The sequence below is a fragment of the Dromaius novaehollandiae genome, chromosome 3 (genome assembly GCF_036370855.1).
Source record: "Dromaius novaehollandiae isolate bDroNov1 chromosome 3, bDroNov1.hap1, whole genome shotgun sequence".
In the NCBI taxonomy this organism is placed as follows: domain Eukaryota; kingdom Metazoa; phylum Chordata; class Aves; order Casuariiformes; family Dromaiidae; genus Dromaius; species Dromaius novaehollandiae.
Genome location: NC_088100.1, coordinates 127,393,817 through 127,413,427, shown reverse-complemented (window position 1 = coordinate 127,413,427; position 19,611 = coordinate 127,393,817). Strand labels below are relative to the sequence as shown.

Sequence of the window (19,611 nt, the reverse complement as noted above, 5' to 3'; positions counted from 1 at the left end):
TGTTCCATTTCCTTCCAAAAGGATACCACCAGTGCTCGCATAATGCTGCCCTATAGTCTCATAAAATTGATGGCAGCTCCAAACTTTTCCTAGGCATAATCCTATCAGCATGCCATCCCCCTCACATCATATGTGAGGGCAAAGCTCTAAATATCCTTCACTGGGGAAGTCTGTCACCTCTACCAGCTGCAGCGTGAATTTAAATAAAAGAGCTAAAAATGGGAAGAGCCTCTCTCTCTCTCTGCTCTTTTCTCCTGTCTCTGTACCTTCACACACATCCATACCTCCTGGTGTGGCAGAGAACTGGCAAGGGGAGCTGAAGCCTCCTCCCCAGATTTGAGATGAGCAAGTGCCAGGCATGACACTGACTTTAGGCACCGCTTCTCCACACAGAAGCGGGAAGTTTTGTACAGAACTGGGGTCGCTGTTGTGATGAACTGCAGGGAAATTAATCCCGGTGCCTGCAAAAGGAATCAACAGCAGGATTTCAGCAGCACACAGGTCAAATGCTGATCCTTCCTTACAAGGCAGATTTTGGCACGGCTGCCCATCCGCTTCTGGGAGTCAACCAGCTTTCTCCTCTCAGAAACAGCACCTTGGGATACCTTCCGATACCTTCAGACAACCAGCACACTAAAACACTGCATATCTTTTTTCAAGCTGAACACCACAAGGACGAGGAAACAGAGAAAGCAGCCCAGCCCAGTGCAAACTGAGCTGCCAAGGGACACAGCATCCCGGGCAGCGCAGCACCGTGACTGCCCTGCCTCGCTCTGGGGCCACTCGCTTGGCTCCAAGATAGAGGAGGATCACAGGGAACAGGAAGGGACTTGATCAGGATCCTTAACACAGAGAAGCTATCGGGGAATGGAAATAACTGGTATCAGCCAAAAAGCTGGTAAATCAAGACGTGAGGCATACAGCAGGAATGGAGATGGCAAATATACTCATTTTAATAAAAATAAATGTAAGATGTATTCACTGCTATGCTCCAGGGACAGAACTGCCTGCCACCAGTACCAGAGGGCTGGAGGAATAGGTCACATCTCCACCAGCAGTTATGGAGATCTACCCTTACCTTTGAGGAAAGCATAGACCTACGGCTCCCATCCCTCGCAGCCCCAGGACCCTTCACTTCACACTCACTGGGGCAGGCCTGTGGGTCTCCTGCTCTCGTCAGGAACATTGACTTTTGCAAAGGGAAAGATCTGGGGAAAGGGAACATGAGAGGAATCGGAGTTTAGGAAGAATATGGAAGAGATTTCAATTTATTTAATTAAAAGCTCAGATTTCTCTGAGAAGTTCGGATTCTCTGAAACTACAGTCTCCCCCTGACCTCAGGGCAGAAACAGGTCAGTACTATTGGTGTTGGTGGGTAGAGACTACATCTCAAAGAAGCTATCCATCTGCCCTCCCCGGACTACTGTATTGCATGTCTATCAGTTGAGTTCCCCCTCCTAACCCCTTTCAGAAAACACGGCAATTGCCATCACTGGGATGTTTATTTCCAAAGAAGTCATCATCTAAGCGCCAAACTTGCTCACTCCCAGTGGAAGATTTTCATTTCACCTTCCCCCCTTCCACACACATTTATATCTATTCCCCCAACACCAACACAAATGCACTTGCATATAGGTATCAGTAATGGGACTCAGCTCTTCTTTGTATATTAAAGCCTCTTTCTTGAGTGGGATTAATCTTGGCAGCTGTCTGACAGGAGAGACTGTGTGGGAGGCAAATGGTTTTATCTAAAACTTGAAAGAAAGCAAAATAATCTTTGAGAGAACAAACTCAGTTTCAACTCCTGCCCCTTCAGTGGAAGACTATTTGCCAACAGAAAATACCCAACAACAGGAAAAAATACAGAAGTATTGCTCTAAAAGGTAACTCAAGGACTGTGCATTTTTCTTTCTTTTTATTTCTGTGTCCGCTTTTCAAAACGCTTGTTAATAATATAGTTAAGTCTCTCTGCAGGAGACCAGAATCTAAGTCAGTTTTAAAAATTAAAGTTTGCATGAAGGAAATCCCATCGCTTTCTTTCAGCTATGGGGGAGCCGGAACAGTCTCTGCTTCCCATCCTGGCTCTGCCGTACTTTAAGAAGGCACGAACCCTAACAAACAATACGGTATGAAATATTGTCATCTTTCTGATTTATTTTTCCAGAGCAATAACACCGGTGGGAAAAAAAAAATCACACAACTGAAAATAAAAGTTTGCTCTAACAGAAGCTGTGCTCCCAGGAAAGCTTCATTTGGAAAATGTCATCTAGCTCTAGCCTTGTGTTGTGAGCTGCACTCAGGAGGCAGTGTACGGTCATGTCAGTGTGGACATGCTGTTTCCAGTCCCCCCTGTGCTACTCTAAGTCCTCCCTGGCTCATGGAGCATCTCCACGCCCAAATCACACAACTCTTTTTCCTGACTCTGGCTTCTTGTTCCAGCCTGTCCTGCTTATCCTCTCCTCCTCACCCTCATACCGATATCCCGTCCCATTCGGTCCTGGCTCCTCCTTGGCTTTATGTCACTTCTGGCCCTTCTGCCCTGCTGAGAGGGGACCCACTGCTGTTTCCACAGCCCACGTCCTCCTCCACCTCCCAGTGCCCACGAGTTGTTGTGAGGACAGCCTCCCTCCTTGCAGCTCCAGGGCAAAGCACAGCAGCTACTTTAAGTGAAGTTTTCCAAAACAAACCTAAGGCTGACCTTCTGGTTTGAGAAATTTCAGCTGAAATAATTATCAGATAGAAGCAGATGAAAACAGCATTTCTCATGCAGTGTGCTGGATTACCCATAGAGAAGGTACGGTTTCCTCCATCACTGATATATCTCACACAAACGCATGCTGCAAAACACCAGATTATTATTTAAAAGTAAAAAATCCAAAATAAATCAATTGAAATTCCAGATATGCAAAAGGCGAGTTCTGTAACAACTTTTCAGACAAGCTGATACTAAATCTAACATAAACAATCTTTTACAATGATCCTATCATCTTCCACAAGTAAATCACATCCGCAGAATCAATGTGGTTTACACTTCCACTTATTTCTTGTCCCAGATGTTAAAGACGAACTTGCCATATTTGTTCCTAGGAAGAGCGAATTCTTTCCTTAGCAGCCTAGAAAGGTGATCCTCTCTTTCCCAGTTACTGCACTGGGCCTCCATTGACATTAGCCAAAACTGAATGAACATGTTCATTTAACTGACTGTACCTTTGAGATGTGCCCTGCAAATGAAGCCACAGACCTAGTCCACAATGTGCATTAAAATCACACTACATTGCAAACTCCAGATTCCAGCTGGAACTTTTAATAAGATGTATGGAAGAGGGAAGAAAAAAATTCTACTGCTATGCCTTGTTTCATTAAAACTTCTAGCTTTATCAGTTAGAAGCGTTAAAGGGATTATTCTGGTCCAAAATCTATCTTGCCCCAAAGGTACACACAGAAGAACATCAAAACCCAAGTGCAACTAGAAATTACAGAAATTTGCAACTGTGGGAGAAGAGTGTTTTCTGAGCAAGCCTCTCCTGGAAGTTTTTCTGTACCTCACAGAACGTGGTATAAATAACTAAGCTGCTCCATTTGAAGCAGATCAATTCACTTGCCATCCTGACAGTGAGGATCCCTAAGAGTACTGTGCTGACAGCAAAAGCCACAGTGCTTCATGCACCTGCGCTTTTATCTTAAGCAATTCAGTAGCACAACACTTTATATGACACTATTACGTATGCCTCCACCTGCTGCCAATAATGCTTCAGGCTTCAGCAGTATTAACATAACTGATGTCAAATTAATCGTATTTGAGGCTGCTCCTCAGAATGAAAATTCAGTTCTTGTTGGATCTCTAGGAAGGCATCTTAATACTGTTCCAGTCCCGCTCTCTTGACAGAGATGACTTTCCGCGCACAACCGCTGCATATACTTAGCATATCTCAAAAATCATTTTGATAAAAACATACAGTAAGTTCTGCATAATGAAGCCTTTCCAAGCATTTCAAAAGGCATGCCGAGCACGAAGATGATGCAGCAACCTGTTTGCTTAGTGCTCTGCCATCTATCTCCCAGGGCTCCTGAAAAACTGCCATGGTTCCTCAAGGGACTTACTTGATTAAAGAACATTAATTAATTGAGTGAACATCTGTGCTGTTTTTCAACTAATAATTAAAATCAGCTAGGAATCATAATCTCTTTAAAATAGAAAAGTATACAGAATAACTGCAGCCTGCTTTCTCACAAAATTTGGATAGGGCTAAGCAACTACAACGTTTACCACAGTGGATCCTCGGAGATTTCTAAGGCCCTGTGCTGGAAGCAGTCACTTTGCTTCCTGGCTAGCCTGACAACAGTAACATTTTACTCTTGCCTTCGTGCGTTAACGTATTAACCATGACAGTGCTGACATTTGTTGCTAAGTAAAAATGAATGTAAATGGTCTAGAAAGATGCCATTAAATTTAGAAATTATTTGTGGAGTTTGAAATTAAGTACTGTCAAAACAATTTATGTTTCCGCTTATATACAAGAATGACTGGAATTTTAATGGCTTCTCCAAACTGCACATTTAAAACAAGAAAGGGAAATAAAAAATGATGATTTTAATTGTTTTCAAAATGTATTACAATTATGGTATCATAAAAGCCGAAAGACTGTCTGGTAGGACAGAGCAGCTAGGAGGGCTTGATGAGAAAATGTCATGTCACATGTGGAACTGAAATGCTGCTTCCATCCCAAGGGCCTAAATGCCTGCAAAGTCAGGATACACCCAGGGTCATCCTCTTCCTCACATGGGGGAATATTCCTTGTTATTTAAACACAAGACTTTATTCACTGAGGTCAAGCCAGCCAGGGAGCAAAGCCATTGGTATGCACTGTCAGGAAGAAGTGGAGATTAACAACAAAAATAAGATTTTATTGCACATGAAAGAAGCCAAGAGCCTAGAGACCACAAATTAAGATGACTACAAAAGAGAACATCTCTGAAGGAGAAGGTAGCTTCATTTACGCTGCCCATAATAGCTTTTTGCCACAGTAAGCACCAAGTCTAGCAGTAGCCAGTGCAAGAGCCAGTCCGGAATTAGTAGTGGAGTGCTCAGCTATGAGGTTGCACCAAGAACCTGTGGGCTCAGAAATGCTTGTAGGTTTTTCAGTGTTTTACAGAAATATTTGTTTCCAGTACAGAGGCACTCATTACAATGACCATTTTCAATCACTGGTTTGCAAACTACTTGCTTAACTGTATGCTTTTTCTGAAATGTTTTTTTAATACGTTGGGTGGGTCAGGGAAATGAAAGACCTCTTTGGGGATAATTGTTTAGTATCTACTAATTGTAGATGGTTTCTGAAAGGTGTTACTTTCTGATATCCACCTGGCAAGCAAAACAGAGGAAGTCTGGGAATTTCTACTCAAGGTGGGTTGCAGAGGTCTCCTCCTCATAGCCCCTCATTGCCTCTAAATGGTACCAGTTTTAAAAAGGGGGGCCAGGAGGAGGTAGCTTCGAGCATTGAAAGACATACTGCCAGGCTGAATGACTTTGTCAAGACACCTGCAACAGCCCCAGGGAACCTGACTCAGCTCTCACCACCTCAGGATTAGGAGATGAGGGCAAGCAACACCTGGGAGCTCAGTGATTCACTTGCATGGCTCCCAGCCACTGGAGAGACTGGCCATGCTGGAGCAACTGGCCATGCACCCCAGCAGACCTGGGCCCAGAACCATTGAAACTTCTTCAAAAGTAGGAAAACTAAGCTGGGAAGTCATCAGCCCTTGTTTCCTCTGGTTTCACAACAACAGTTTCAATCTTATTTAACCTATTTTTTCCTTCCTGCACATTTTTTTTAGTATTTTCATAGGTGTTCCAATAGCTTATAATATCTGATACTAAAACTCTGTCTGGAATAAAATTGCTGTCCTCCCTTCTATGTGAGCCTCAGTGAACTAGTGCTAATGAAATATGCATAGTGAAACATAAGTGTTTGATTTTTTTTCCTTTAATAACGTTTTGGAGTATCCTTACAAAACTCATGGCTCCAGTTATGATCTCTTTTCCTCACAAGTACAGGGAGTTTGAAGCCTGCTGAAGGATTAACAAATAATCTATTTTCTCTCATGATATCGTTCCCTAAACTTATCTACTTTCTTTTGCCAGTAAATACACTTTCTGTGCAACCTGGCTCCATTCCAGCCCAGTATAAGTCTGCTCTAACAACTCTGAAGAAAAGAAAGGAGAATTTGCCAGTTCCAGCTGACAGCCATCTGCAGAAAGGGCCTTTCCCTACTGTCTGAGGGGTTTATGCTTCTGAAAAGCAAACACACCATTTGCAGACTGAGCTTCTGAAAGGAAAACTGAAGTTTGACAGACTTACCAGGCAATTGCTTCTGCTCAGGCTTGTGTTTAAGAAGGGAGACTGGGTGGCTGCATCGGCAGGGAGTGCTTCAGCCCTTGTCCCCAGCACACACCCTCACAGCATCCAGAGTGTGCACCATTACAGCGTGACAGCAAAAAAAAACCCAAAGTTCATGCCACTGGGTACTCCTAGCTGGATGATCCAGGGACCAGCAGACCAGGGGGACCGTGGGCCATACCCCTGACAGCCCTGCCCCACAGTGTGGGGAGAGCTACAGAGCACGCTGAGATGTCCTCCAGAGCATGGCATTGCTTAGTGCTATCAGGGAGAGGCTACATCTCAGACAGGATAGAGCATTTGTTGTAGCAAAATCAGAAAAAAAGTTGAGGCTGTTTGGTGATGTGTGCATACAGCAGTCACCAAACTTCAACATCACATAGCAATGACCACAGACTGGATCATCATCTTGATTGCATAAAACAGAGTCTGTGTTATAAAAAACACGGCAGATGCAAATAATGGTGAAACACTCACCCTGGAATCCTTTTCCAGACGAAGCCTGCGTTGAAGACTGCGTCTTCTTCTGGCCTTAGCAATGCCATTGTGATAAAAGTAGTACCCAGTGTCTAGAAAAGGGAGCTGAGAAAGAGAGAGAGAAAACAAATCATGGAGTTACTGGTTGATGACATGGAAAACTTTTAGCTGTGAAGTGTCAGGAGTCTATGACAACACTTGAAGCCTTACCCCAAACTGCCCCAAACACTCTTGAGAATGTTACTTCTAAGTTACCTTTGAAAAATGCGCCCAGTAACATTCAAGTTAATTGCTAGAGGTTTACAATGTGTTATTTCACTTGTAAACACTTGGTACTGTTTTCACCTTATGTTTAAGGTCAATAGTGCCAATATTTCTGCAGGGTTCCCCAAACTGCATCAGGATTATTTCCTACTTCCTGAAAAAGCCAGAAGAAAAGAATAAAATGAACTGCAAAAGATTTAAAACCACCGCAAACCACCCTTCAGCAATAAGGCATTACACAAATGCTTTTCCGAGCCATCATAATGCACCCAAGATGATGCCATAAGCAGAAAGGCAGAAAGCAGAGCAATTTCTGTTCTCTGAAAAATATGGTATTTGGAATTTCTTCCTAACACCAAAAAAAAACCAAACATATGAAGAATATTAAGAAAATAGACAACCCCCTAGCATCAGAATAGTAAGATTCTTGTACCAATTTTCTAAGACATTTAGGTAGCAAGCAAACACCTCCCAAGGGCTTTCCAGCACTGCCTAAGGCAAGTGCCAGGGAGGCAGGATGCACCTCCGTTATTAAATGTGTCCCTCTCCACAGGGGCTGTAGAGAGTGACTCGATGTCTAGCAGACACTTAACTTGGAGCAGGCTAAAAGACATTGTGCTCTGCAAGAATAGCATACCATTTCCAGCAGTCAATTAGAAAGCTCCATTTGCATCTCTAATTCTACAACTTTTTCCTCATTCTGGCTTAATAGGGAGATTCCAGTTGATTGTTTAAATCTAATCAAGCAACTGTATTTTTAAGCCAAGGTCGTCTCTGTAGAAGTTGAAAGAAATGAGCACTTTTTGAGAGGTTACATGTTAATGCTATGACATTTCAATTGCAAAGTTAAGACTAGCTTGCACATAAAATGACTATTTAAAAGAGATATTCCAAAACAGCCATGAGGGTACTGTTTCTTTCTTTTTTATGTCTATTCTAAAATTATCGTGATGGTTACATGTCGTGACAACATAAACCTCATAGTAGGACCTCCAAATTCTAGACTGACCAACTATGAGAGAAGTCTAGTCTGAAAATTAACTGTAAAAAACTGGGATGAGAAATGGTAGCAGAATCTTGCTGTCCATGAATAAAACACCTTCTATTCCTATATACAGATCACAAACATAATTGCCCCTCTAAGAAATTATCTCCTGTTAAACCTATCATTACATCCGGTCCTGTTCTGCAAATATATTTTGGCATATGGAATTGTGTGGCAATATAAATTTCACCTGCACAGCGAATTTAGAAAGTTTAAAATTTTGTCATATGCAAAAAATGAGTGTTTTTTTCTTTTTTATTTTGTTAATTGAAAAAATTTAACTTCAATAAAATCAAAGCATTGAAGTTTTAGTATTTAAAACTCCACTGGGTATGATACAAAATGCATTAAGGCAAACTAACTTAAAAAAAAAATCAAAACATTCTGTTCCGATAGAAGACCTCCTTTTAAGTATATATAAAAGGTTAAGGAGATTTAATCAAAATAATTGTGGTCCCTTGGAGCTGATTACTGGGGTTGTCTGGAGAGCTCTTCTGAGCAAATTTTCAGAGCATTTTGCATCAGCTCCATATACGTGTAAAAAGCACAACAGCTGAACCAGAATAAGAAATGAGACTACAAAAAGCTAATGGCAGTGGCCACACAAGTCTCCTACATCACATACCTACCCTCAGAGCCACTGCTCTTAAGGCCAGGGTTCCATCTGTTTTTATGTCATTTTTAAAAATATCAGATTATGTTTTATCTTTAAAAAAGTCCAAACATGACACCTTTACCAGATGGGGAACAAGGTATTCCCATAATCCGGAGTTTATCATGAGGCCTGGCTTTCCAGGAAACGGTCCCCTTCCCCCCATGTAGGATATACCCCTCTAAGCCTCAAAGATATGCAGGAGAAAACCTAAGTAACCAGCTCAGTTACAGGTTGACATATGTGCGACCATACTAACCATGACTACCCATCGCAAGCCTGTGGTCTCATCTCCCCTCTAACTTCCCCAATAAAATCAGGCTATTTTCCTTCTTTTTATTTCAGTAAGTCAGACACCAAAGAAAAGGCCTAAAACACCACATGCTTTGACGAGGATTTTGTAATGACATCCAAGAACACCCCAAGCAACCGCTAAGTGCTCCGTTTTTGACGACCTCCCGTTGCTGATTCAGTAACTCCTCTGCAGCAAGCAAAGCCCAGGACGCAGGCGGCTAACGACAGGGCGTACGTCCCTGCAAAGCAAACACTGCGTGTCGTCAGGTGAAATGAAAACGAAAGGGCTCATGTACCCGACAAACCCCAAGAGTCACCAGCGGGAGCTACTCCGTAACACCCTCATGGCAAAGCTGGAGCTGTATTTAAGCAAAATTCCCGGGGCAGCAGCAGGCTCTGCACGTAACGTGGGAGAACAAGGCACAGCTTTGTGGCTCAGACTCGTTGCGTAAGAGAGGAGCGATGCTTCCTGCCCTCAAAGGGGAATTAGCAATTATGTAAGATAACAAATTACTGGAAAGCACTCGGATATTGAAGTGAGGAGGACTATTTAGACGTAGAAAAGGGTCTGCTCTTGCCTTGATGTACAAACATGGCACAACGCAATGTATCAAAGTAGGACTGTCTGAGGATCTCAGGAATTATCAGCACTTCATTACTTGCAATATTTGTATAAAATTACTGGTGAAAAAAATATACAAGCGAAAACAGAATCACAAATAAAACACAGCAAGGGGAGCAAAATCCTCATACATCCACCCTTCTTCTCCCAGAAAGGCAGAATTTTCTTCAGCTTTGCAACGCCCTTGGGATTTTTAACAATACTATCTAATGCGAAGATGAAACCACGCTTAACCTCCTCCCTGAAAAGGATGCAGACCTTTTAAAAATTCAGTGCTCAACTAGGTGGAGGAAAGAAAAACTCCTTTAAATGGAAGGGGTTTATCTAGGAGAGGAAGTGGCTAGGATTTACTGTCCGGTAAGGAGGGTAGCAGGAATGTTTCACATTTCACACTGTTTTAGCATGTCTGTGACTCTGAGATATCTTGGGTTTTCTTAGGCTATTAATCCAACAGAGCAGTCCAGGAGCAATAATTACTGAAATCAAAATAAGTTATTTGTGGTTCCTGGCCTTCCTGCACTTTCCTCCTCACATCTGGCAATCTTTTGACACTTTTTACATTTGGTGACAAAGTTGATGACTTGCTTCTGAGATTCCCTGAGCAAGAAAAGAGAGGGGAGAATTCATTCTGTGTTACCATAAATGCAACCCATGGAAAAAGGACTGTAAATAGGCAGTGACGGTTCTTCCCTGCCATACCTTACTTGTGGACAGTCATTCCAGTAAATCACTACTCCCGATGCTGGCCCAGGAGCTGCCCCACAGAGCACTGAAAGGGATGAGGGGGGGAAAAAAAGCACAGTCCACTCCTGAGCCCCCAAATGCTGATGTGCTCCAAGAAGGGAAAAGCAGATGTAATGTAGCCTGTTCCTCACCAGCCCCTAATCTAGGATGGGGCAGCAAACACAGGCTCCCCTGCAGCTGATGACCCCCAACCCATTTTGTCCACTTGACAGAGAAAGCTGTAGTCCTTACTCAGTCTTCGCTTGGACAATACAAACGCTGAGGTCAGATGTGGTTTTGCTCATCTAAAAAGACATGAAGTTCAGCTGCACAGCAATGCAAGGGTTTAAAAAAAAAAAAAAAAAAAAAAAGAGCCACAAAAAGACTAAATTCAGACCATGTTCCATATCCTAAAACAGTAGCACTGGGGCCACTGTGGGCAGAGCTAACACTGACAACAGAACTGCAAAAGCATCAGTGTGATCTGACCAGAAGATCCTATCCGTAGCAAATATAATAGGAAGCAGCAATAATTGCTTAAAAAAAACCCAAAAAACCCACACCTAATAAAGCTGCCAGAGGGATCAGTATTTTGCCAGGGAATCAGTGAGAGGTCCAGCATTCACAGCTTGTCACTGCTTTTAAGATGTGGCTAAAGTAGGTGCAATAAAAAAACAAAGAGGGGGGCCTTGGTTCCCAGACTTACCCTTAACATCAAATTTTAGCGATCTGCTTGCTCCCTGATGCTGCATTACTCTAGAAAGGGCTCACTTGAATCTATGGTTTGGATGCCTCCCCCAAGTTACAAGCAGAGACAACAGTCTGTAGAATTATTTTGCTCAGAAGGAAGTTAAAATACAACTAAAGGGTGATTTATTGCAGTTACCCCAGGGCCACATTCTCTGATCTTCACTGGAATCAGCATAAACGGCTCAGACAGGGAAGGAGATTCACAGAAAGCCCATGTCCAGCCAGGCTGGGGAAGAGCTTCCCCAGGACTCTGCCTGCCTTAGTGCGAGTGTGTGAATATGTGACCAGGCAGGTGAGGTCCAAGCAAACACTGGGGCTAAAGAAATCCTTTGTCTGCCCTGAGGAACAGCAAAGAAAACAACATAAAAGCTACATACCAGCACCAAGCACCTCTTCTCCACAGAGCCCCAGCAGAACTCCTGACCTTAAAAGGGTCCACGGATCTGCCCAGGTGAGCACTCTCATCCCATTACTGCTCACTAATTATACCAGCAGAAAACACCATCTAAACCTGGCAAGAGCGAATGTGTTCAGGGCCTCCACAGGCCCCACTCCTTCAGCTGCATTACAGCTGGAGCGCAACAAAGTGCCTCACAGCAGAAATTAGAAACCTTTTAGAAACCTTTTCATCCCAGTTTCACCAAATGCACTGAGGATGCTTATAAATATTCAATATGAATTTTTAAACTCTCTTTCTCTCATTTTCCTTCACCCCAATTAGCATTAGGAATCATTTTACTTTTAAACACACTGATGGGAGCCGAGTCGAAGTCAAAGGCACTCGCCTCAGCGACGAGAGCCACACAGACGGCTCGGAGCGCAGGCAGCCGGAGGCACAGAAATAACGCAGGACAAAGCGCGAGCAAGCACGGATTACTTCAAATGTTGGTGGAGAAATGCAAAACAGCACAGAGGACTAAAGCCATGCCAGAGCTCTCCCAACATGAAATCCAGCCCAGCGTGTCCCCGGGGCCCCAGGCGAGGATTTCATGCTTTCTCATTAGTTTGCTATAATTGCTCAGAAGACTCAGCATGGAGCTCAGGGGGAGCCAGGGTCCACCCAGACTCCAAACAGCCTTGAAGACTCCAGCGATCAGACCCAGGTCTCAAAGTTACGAATCGCCCCAGCCCCTTTCACATCGTACTTGTGTGCTATTTAGTTGCCTCCATCAAAGAATTAAGGAGGCCTAATCTTGCTTATCTTGGCAAATCTGACAGGTGGAGGTGCCAGCCATAGCTTCAACACTCCCCAAATGCAAAGCTCATATTAAAATAACCATAATAGAAAAGATGATTCCTGTGATATCATCTGATTAATGCATAGTACAATTTTTTTTCCTACAGAAAAATTCAGAAATGGCTGGCTTAGTTACTTACGTATGTTTTCAGCTTTACTTTGTATGCATCCAGCCACGTCTCATGTGAAACAGCTACAGGCACTAATAAGAAAGGATTGTGACTTCTTGGTTTAGAGACCATTGATCTGTTCTTTGTTTTTTTTCCAGAAATCAATGGAAATACTGCAATACACATGGTAACGAGGATATCTGCTATTGTTATTCAGGATATTGGTTATCCTGCGAGAACATGGCAATCTTGCTTAAAATTGTACTAAGTCTTTCTCAAGCCAACAGAAATACTCCTGTAGTTTCCAATGCTTTCTGAAAGGTCCTCCCCACTCTGCCTGCCTGGTGAATTATCTTTTGCCCTGGAAAAACTGAAGAATAGAGGCAGATGTGGTATCCAAAGACTCTGCAGAATATATGCCTTTGCATTTTGTTTTATAACAGCCTTTTCTCTATTGTCCCTATTGCATGCAGCGACCACAGCAAGGCGGCTAAACAGATTCCCCAGTAGGTAGATATCAGGGGTTTAGTAAACGCAAGGAAGTGGAAAAAACAGAACCAGTTCTGGGCTGCTGTCATGTTTGCATGTTGAGTCCATTGCCCATGTGGAATTCACCTGAGTCCCCCACACAGTTCATGGCCAAAAAGAAGCATTTTCAGAGCATGATTCATCTGGCCTATTTTAGGTGGCCATGTTAAAATGAGCTGAACTGAGCCTCAGGAGTTCCTCTTCCGTGCCAGAGACTGGAAGGAGAGCGGTTGTCTGCTTTTGGGTAGATCAATTCTGATCTTAAAAGCCTAATTCTCATCAGTTTTGTTCTTGCATTATCACACATACTGCTGCCAAGAGCTTAGAAAACACTGCCCCACCGATTTGGTTTCAGATTTGCAGTATTTGGAATTTGGTTTGCAGCTCAGTGAATCATGGAGGTTTAATGTTTTTACTGTATTTACATCGCTGTTAAGTCTGTCGCTGAAGAGCTTCATCCTGCAAGCATGCAACAACGGTTTAAGTCATCAGTGATAAGGTTGTGGATTTGCTGTTAATTTTATCAGTGATTTAAAGAAGCCATTTAAGGCCTTTAAGAGAGTTATTCTAGTTTATGTGGATGGATCTGTGCTTTTTAGGGAGTTTTATCCATTACTCCCGAGTAACTGTAAAACACACGATTGATTCTATCACGTGTGCTGCTGAATCCACCCAAAGCAGGATACTTCCTAGATCTGAAGAAGAGGACTATGTCCTTGCTCATACGCTAGCGCTAGCATTGGACTCTTTGGTTTGATCCAGACTTGCTATCTGGAGTTGGTGACTCTTACTGTGCGGCTGAGAGCCTGAAGTGAAAACTTAGCAATAAACATTATGTCCTTATCTGTGGACGATGAGAGCCCTGCAAGAAGAAGAGCACCTCAGCCAAACCCTAGGTACTGGGAGGAATTATGGAGCTCAGCACCCAGAAAAGTCATTGTGAGCATCCAGCAGTTGCATTGTCATTTTTAGCAGCAACATATGGCCACCGGGAAAATGAGACACAGCCTTCTCCAATCATTCAACTAAGTGGCTCCATAACAACCACATATACAACAGATAAACATACTCATTATTTAGATTAATAAAGTAAGTATGATTCTACCAGAAGCTGAAATCAACTCCATTTTCTTAAAACAGATGTCAGCAACACAAAATGAAATTTTTCACAACTTGGAAGAATTTTACTTATCCTGCTAAAAAAATGAAAAAGAAGAGAAATTAGACTCCAGCCATTTCTCAGGGGCACAGTTCTTAACTTGCTCATGCTAGTCATGATTTCATGGAATTGCTCCTTAACTACGCAGTGTAAATTACATCACAGCCAGCAAACTGTACAGAACGTGACCCAGCTTACTAACTGAAGTTCAATCAGCCAGTGACACTTAATGCTGTAAGCATAAAAGGACAGTACCCCAAAAGTGTTCGGCCACTTCCACATTTTATGACCAAAAGCCAAGAACACGTGCACTATTCACATTTGCCTCCTAAAACGGGACAACAGGACTCCTCTGGGGACTCTGCCACTGACTCAAGGCTCTTCTGTGTTTTCAAAGCATCTCCCAGGACAGTAAAGTTCTGCAAGAGTTTTCATCCATCAAACATCCTTCCAGCTGAGATCATTCTACCCACGACCACTTCATTTGCTCCTTCCGTCTCTCTTGCTGCTTACATGGCAGCGCTCTGCTGTAGGACAGAGCCAGGACTAAGCCTCCTGGGACAAGTTTCAGCTCTACCTTAATTAGTCCTTGCAGCTTAGCCTTGGCCAATGCTCCAAGGGCCTGCTCTTCAGAAATGCTGAGCAACCCCTGTTCCTACTGACATCAGGAGAACTTCGGGCAATTAAAGCTATAATATTTTTCAGTTGTCTTACATGTAATATGGCATAGTCTAATAAGCACTTGTTTATTTAGCTCATTTATTGATAGGATTAATTTAATTAATATTTGCACAACACTACTGAAACGATAAAATGCCAAGTGATATCATCAACATATATTTATGCGTATACATACACTTGTAATATATATGCATGTAATGAGGTACCTCTTTAGCAACAGATTTTGGTAAATATTTAAATAAGTTTAAATAATACATGATGGAAATCCTTTATTTATATAAGCACATCTGCCTTAGGGAAAACTCATATTACAAACCTAAGAAATAGTTTGATTTAATTATATTCTGCAAATTTAAGTGGTATTTCTAGCTAAGCTGGATCAACACTGCTGACAACGACTAGCAAAACAGACAAAGGCCAGTTTATCTCAGTCCTGATCCACATTCCAACTCTCCTTTTAAGCACGTAACCAAACTGGTTGACTACTATTGTCACGCTTTAACCTGCTGTCACATTAGTTCTAAAAACATTGAAATAAAAGTAGATTTGTATTTTTAAAACATAGTGTTAAGATAAAGTGTGCCCCTGCTGAAAATTACTGGTACTTACACCTCAGAGATGGAGAGGAGACAAGACGTGGCTGCGCACAGACACCCTGAATTTCCGCAGAGCACTTCAGCATCATTTTTTAATCTAATTCCACGTAGTAATGTGTATAGGACACAAACAAGGACTCAGCTAATGTAGCACCCGAAAACTAAGTCATGAGCTCAGACTTTAATGAAGTAGTGCTATAAATGCAGCTCAGACCAAAATTAGCTGGCTACTGGCAAGAGCTACTGAAGGAAGCACAAAAAATGTGAACTGCACTACTGCAAAGATGCTAGCCTTTAACCAACGCCTAAGGAAGATTTGTAGCTCTCTTTCTATTCAAAACCTTTTTTCTTTTTTCTCCATGTCTGTTTAATACCAGGCTGCCAAGCAATAACAGACTGAAAGAGCTTCGCATGGGGGTTTCTGTTGTTGGACCACACTGAACAAGTCTTGCAGTTCCCAGAGAACAGTCAGCTCCTGGAGAAGAGTACGTGCATTGCAGGATGAGGGAGGGAAGCTGATGAGCAACAGTCAGAAACAAAACTGTGATGTTAAATTACAGGGTGGGGGCTCTCCGTTGCTTTTTTTTTTTTTTTTTTTAACTTACGGTAACAGGCTTGAAAAGAGCAGGGGAAGGAAGCTCTAAGGAAAGCACTTTCAGCGCAGGCAAGGAAGAAACAACTTCTGGGGCAGTGCTGTTTTCCTTCTTCTTGTAAAGTTGCTTGACTACGTCAGGAGAAAGGTGCAGACATTAGTCACCACTGTTACAAGGCCATGTCAGAGACAAATTCTTCCATTATTTACACCATCGTGAACTGGAGGCAGCTCATCTCAGCTCCAGTGTACAACAACGTGATGGTGACTGCACAAGAGAGGGCAACTGCTCTGAGTGGCTTCAAGAGCTCCATATTAGAGGGAATAAAAAGGACGAACCAGTTCTGCCTTGACGTTAGCAATAATGATGGGAAAAGGAAGAAAACAGCACTATCTGCCATTCCCCTTCCTCCCAAACCCTACCTCATTGACCTTTCACGCAGCTGTGAAATAAGTCTCTTTATCGTTTGTTACTACCAATTAACACATGACAGCAGTCTATTGCCAGCAGAAATTCTGGTCAATCTAGAGTGTGTTGATATGTTATTTTTCTTTTATTACATCAGTCAAGCAAGGCAAATGTAGGTTTTTCTTCAATCACTTAGCATTTTTCAGCCTTTAGAGCCTGGAATACTAGTTTCTGTACCAAGGTATGCTATGTTTAATATGAATAAAATATATTCAGTTGGAAGAGAAAAAATGGAATTTTAAAGATTGAAATTGAGTATTTTAACTGCATCAGAAGAAAGAGAAAAAAATGCATATGTTGTTTTATCTGCATTTTATTCTGCACTCTAAATTGTATGAGAAGTTGAACGGTTTTACAGTTAAAAGAAGAAAAGGACATTTGCCTGTGAAGTTTTAACAGACAATGTAAAAATGAACGGACTGGCATGCGGCACAGGGCAAACGGCAGCTGATGTTCAGATCCACAACTGTCCTTCCACCCGTGTTAACCAATTTTTCCAAACCTGAAAATACATTCACATTGTGATTTTTGATACTTCTTCACCCAAACTCAGAATTGACAATTCTGCGTGACAGTTGGTTCAGAGTCCCTCCTAAATCACTAAATTTGGTTGACGCACATTTCTAAAGTTAGCTGATACAGGGAAATGTGAGGTCCCTGGGGGACTGATGGGAATTCACCAGTCAGAGCTAAAAGCCCTAAACAGAGGTTTCTGCTGCATTTGGCATTGCATAAATAAGTGAGAAAAAACAGTGTTCACCCAGACAGATGATTTCAGAGTCGCGTCCCTTTGTCTCACATGTGTTTTACAAAGGACAACTGGGCAGAAAGGTGGCTCCTCCATCATCTGCAGAGTGGAGGCTATACCCCATTTCTTTAACTACCCTGTTTAGCTCTAGTTTGATATCCAGTACCCTTCTGGTAATACCACCAGTGTCTCTTCTTAATAACAATTAAGTATATATTTGTTATGTTCTATACTCTAGCAGAAAGCAGGTCTGACATAATATTTCCCTTTTACTCATCAGGTAAGCAAATAATCTAGTTCAGTCATGAGTATCTGGAGCACACTTTTGCTGACGGGTCTGATGTAAACACTGAGGTCACTCTTTCCATCGGCTTTATGTGGACAGAGAAGTTAAGAACGTAACATTTACACAGAAGTTTTGTTTGAGATGTTATGTAATACAAGGCAAAGAACATCATGTCCCAGCTCACTGCTTGAGTGAGTAAACTAGAGGCATCACTACCTAGCTCCTATGTTTATAATCCCAGCGTACAAATGGTGAACCTGGGCTAGTTTGCGATTCCCTGTTTCAGGTGCAGGCCCCCAACGCTTGCCGAACACATCCAACATTTCCCTGAGTTCGACTTTCGAGCTACTGTCACAAATCCATGACCAAGCAGGACTTCACGCTGGCTGATCGACCGCGTGCGGTGGCCACGCAGCATCTCACCCAACCCACCACCCACGCAGCTCTCTCCGGGGCAGCTATCCCAAAGCACAGCCCGGGACCACCCAAGACCACATTTCAGAAGTACAGCAGTTCTTCCTCAATAAACTTAAGAGGGTTAAATGCAGAGCTCCCACTGATTTACAACAAAAGCAGTACACCAGCTTCCTTCGGGCTATTTAGAAAAATCCTGCCCTTGGCACTCAGGCAGTTCAGCTTCCTCCCGCTAGAGATGGAAGCACTGGGCTGCTCGCTGCAGTATTTATAGTCACCCCGCAGCCAGCACCCTGTAGGGACTTGACCCATTTAATTAAGTATTTGCGAAAGTTCAAATAAAAAGAAAAAACGAACAGGGTTTTCTGATGACGAGGACAGCACTATAGGACAAAGGTAAATTTTAGATCCATAAAACACAGCGTTGTGGTTTTTACTACATTTCTCACAGATAACAGCCATACATAAGACAGACTGCAACTGCACAAGAGGGCTTCCAAAGTACAATATTTCAATTAGAGCTGGCAGATTTTATCATTTATTTTATCATTTTGGCTTGATTTCCACCTCACAGAATTATCCATAAGCACGGATACTTCTCTGGACTTACTGACTGAAACTATCTACCAAATAAATTCTACACAGATTTCAGGAACTACTTTGCAAGGGCCTTATTACAAGCATTTGAAGCCTGAGTTGCATGGATTAATCTTAATTAGAATAATTCTATAGATGGAAGAGGGAAAGAGTCACATTCAAACTTCTACTTAGCTACACTTCAAAGTATTACCAGCATAACTATTCTAGGAAGAGTCTGATGCTTTTCTTAATCAGCATGGCTATACAGATACAAGCTCTAGTTTAGATGAAATTTCTGCTAATATTGCTGTGACCCGGAATTAGTTAAACATATTAGCACTCCTACACTGATAGTAACTGCACTGCAATTGGGGTTTTTTTCTCCCATTTTAACTACATCAGTATAGTTACAGCAGTAAAAGTTTTCTAAGAGAGGGTAGGATGTTATCTCTCATCACCTGACATATTTTGGGAGAAGGATACAAGGCTGTCTTCCACCTTCACACAAAGGTTGGTTCTTCTAAAAGACAGCAGAAATGCAAGCACGCCGTGGTGCACCTCAGTGCTTCTGCAGGAGCCAAGCCTAGCGGCATGGTCAGCCTCCAAGACCATTTGCCTGCTGATAAACAAATGCCGAGGATGCCACAGGTTTGGAGATGGAAGCACTTAACGTTAGAGCTGGGCGAATATTGACAATTTATTTGTCTAGTGATTCAGACTGGATGTGGACTCCCAGCCTAGAAACAAAAGGGTCTACCTCTTTCACAGCAACCTAGACCATCTGGTTCTGGCTGTCACATGGCAATAGGATCTGTCCATCTGGCCTGATACCAAAAAACAAGCTTCCGAAAGAGGATACCATTACAGTTATTCTGCTGCTGCACAGGTCTGTAGCCTCAGGACAGGGGAGAAACTCAACTTTGATGTAGGTAACAGCAATAGATATCCATATTGGCTCTTAAAAATGGCCTTTGGACTGCCCTCGAC

At 42.5% G+C, this 19,611-nt stretch overlaps 1 protein-coding gene across 1 annotated transcript in view; it reads right to left on the bottom strand.

Annotated features, from left to right (window-relative positions):
- Positions 1-19,611, bottom strand: part of PCSK2 (proprotein convertase subtilisin/kexin type 2) — a 113,525-nt gene that overhangs the window by 86,440 nt on the left and 7,474 nt on the right. Inside the window, exon 2 of the mRNA XM_026110465.2 lies at positions 6,876-6,980. Within this exon, the coding sequence (XP_025966250.2) occupies positions 6,876-6,980 (105 nt within the window). The remainder of the gene's footprint in view (positions 1-6,875; positions 6,981-19,611) is intronic.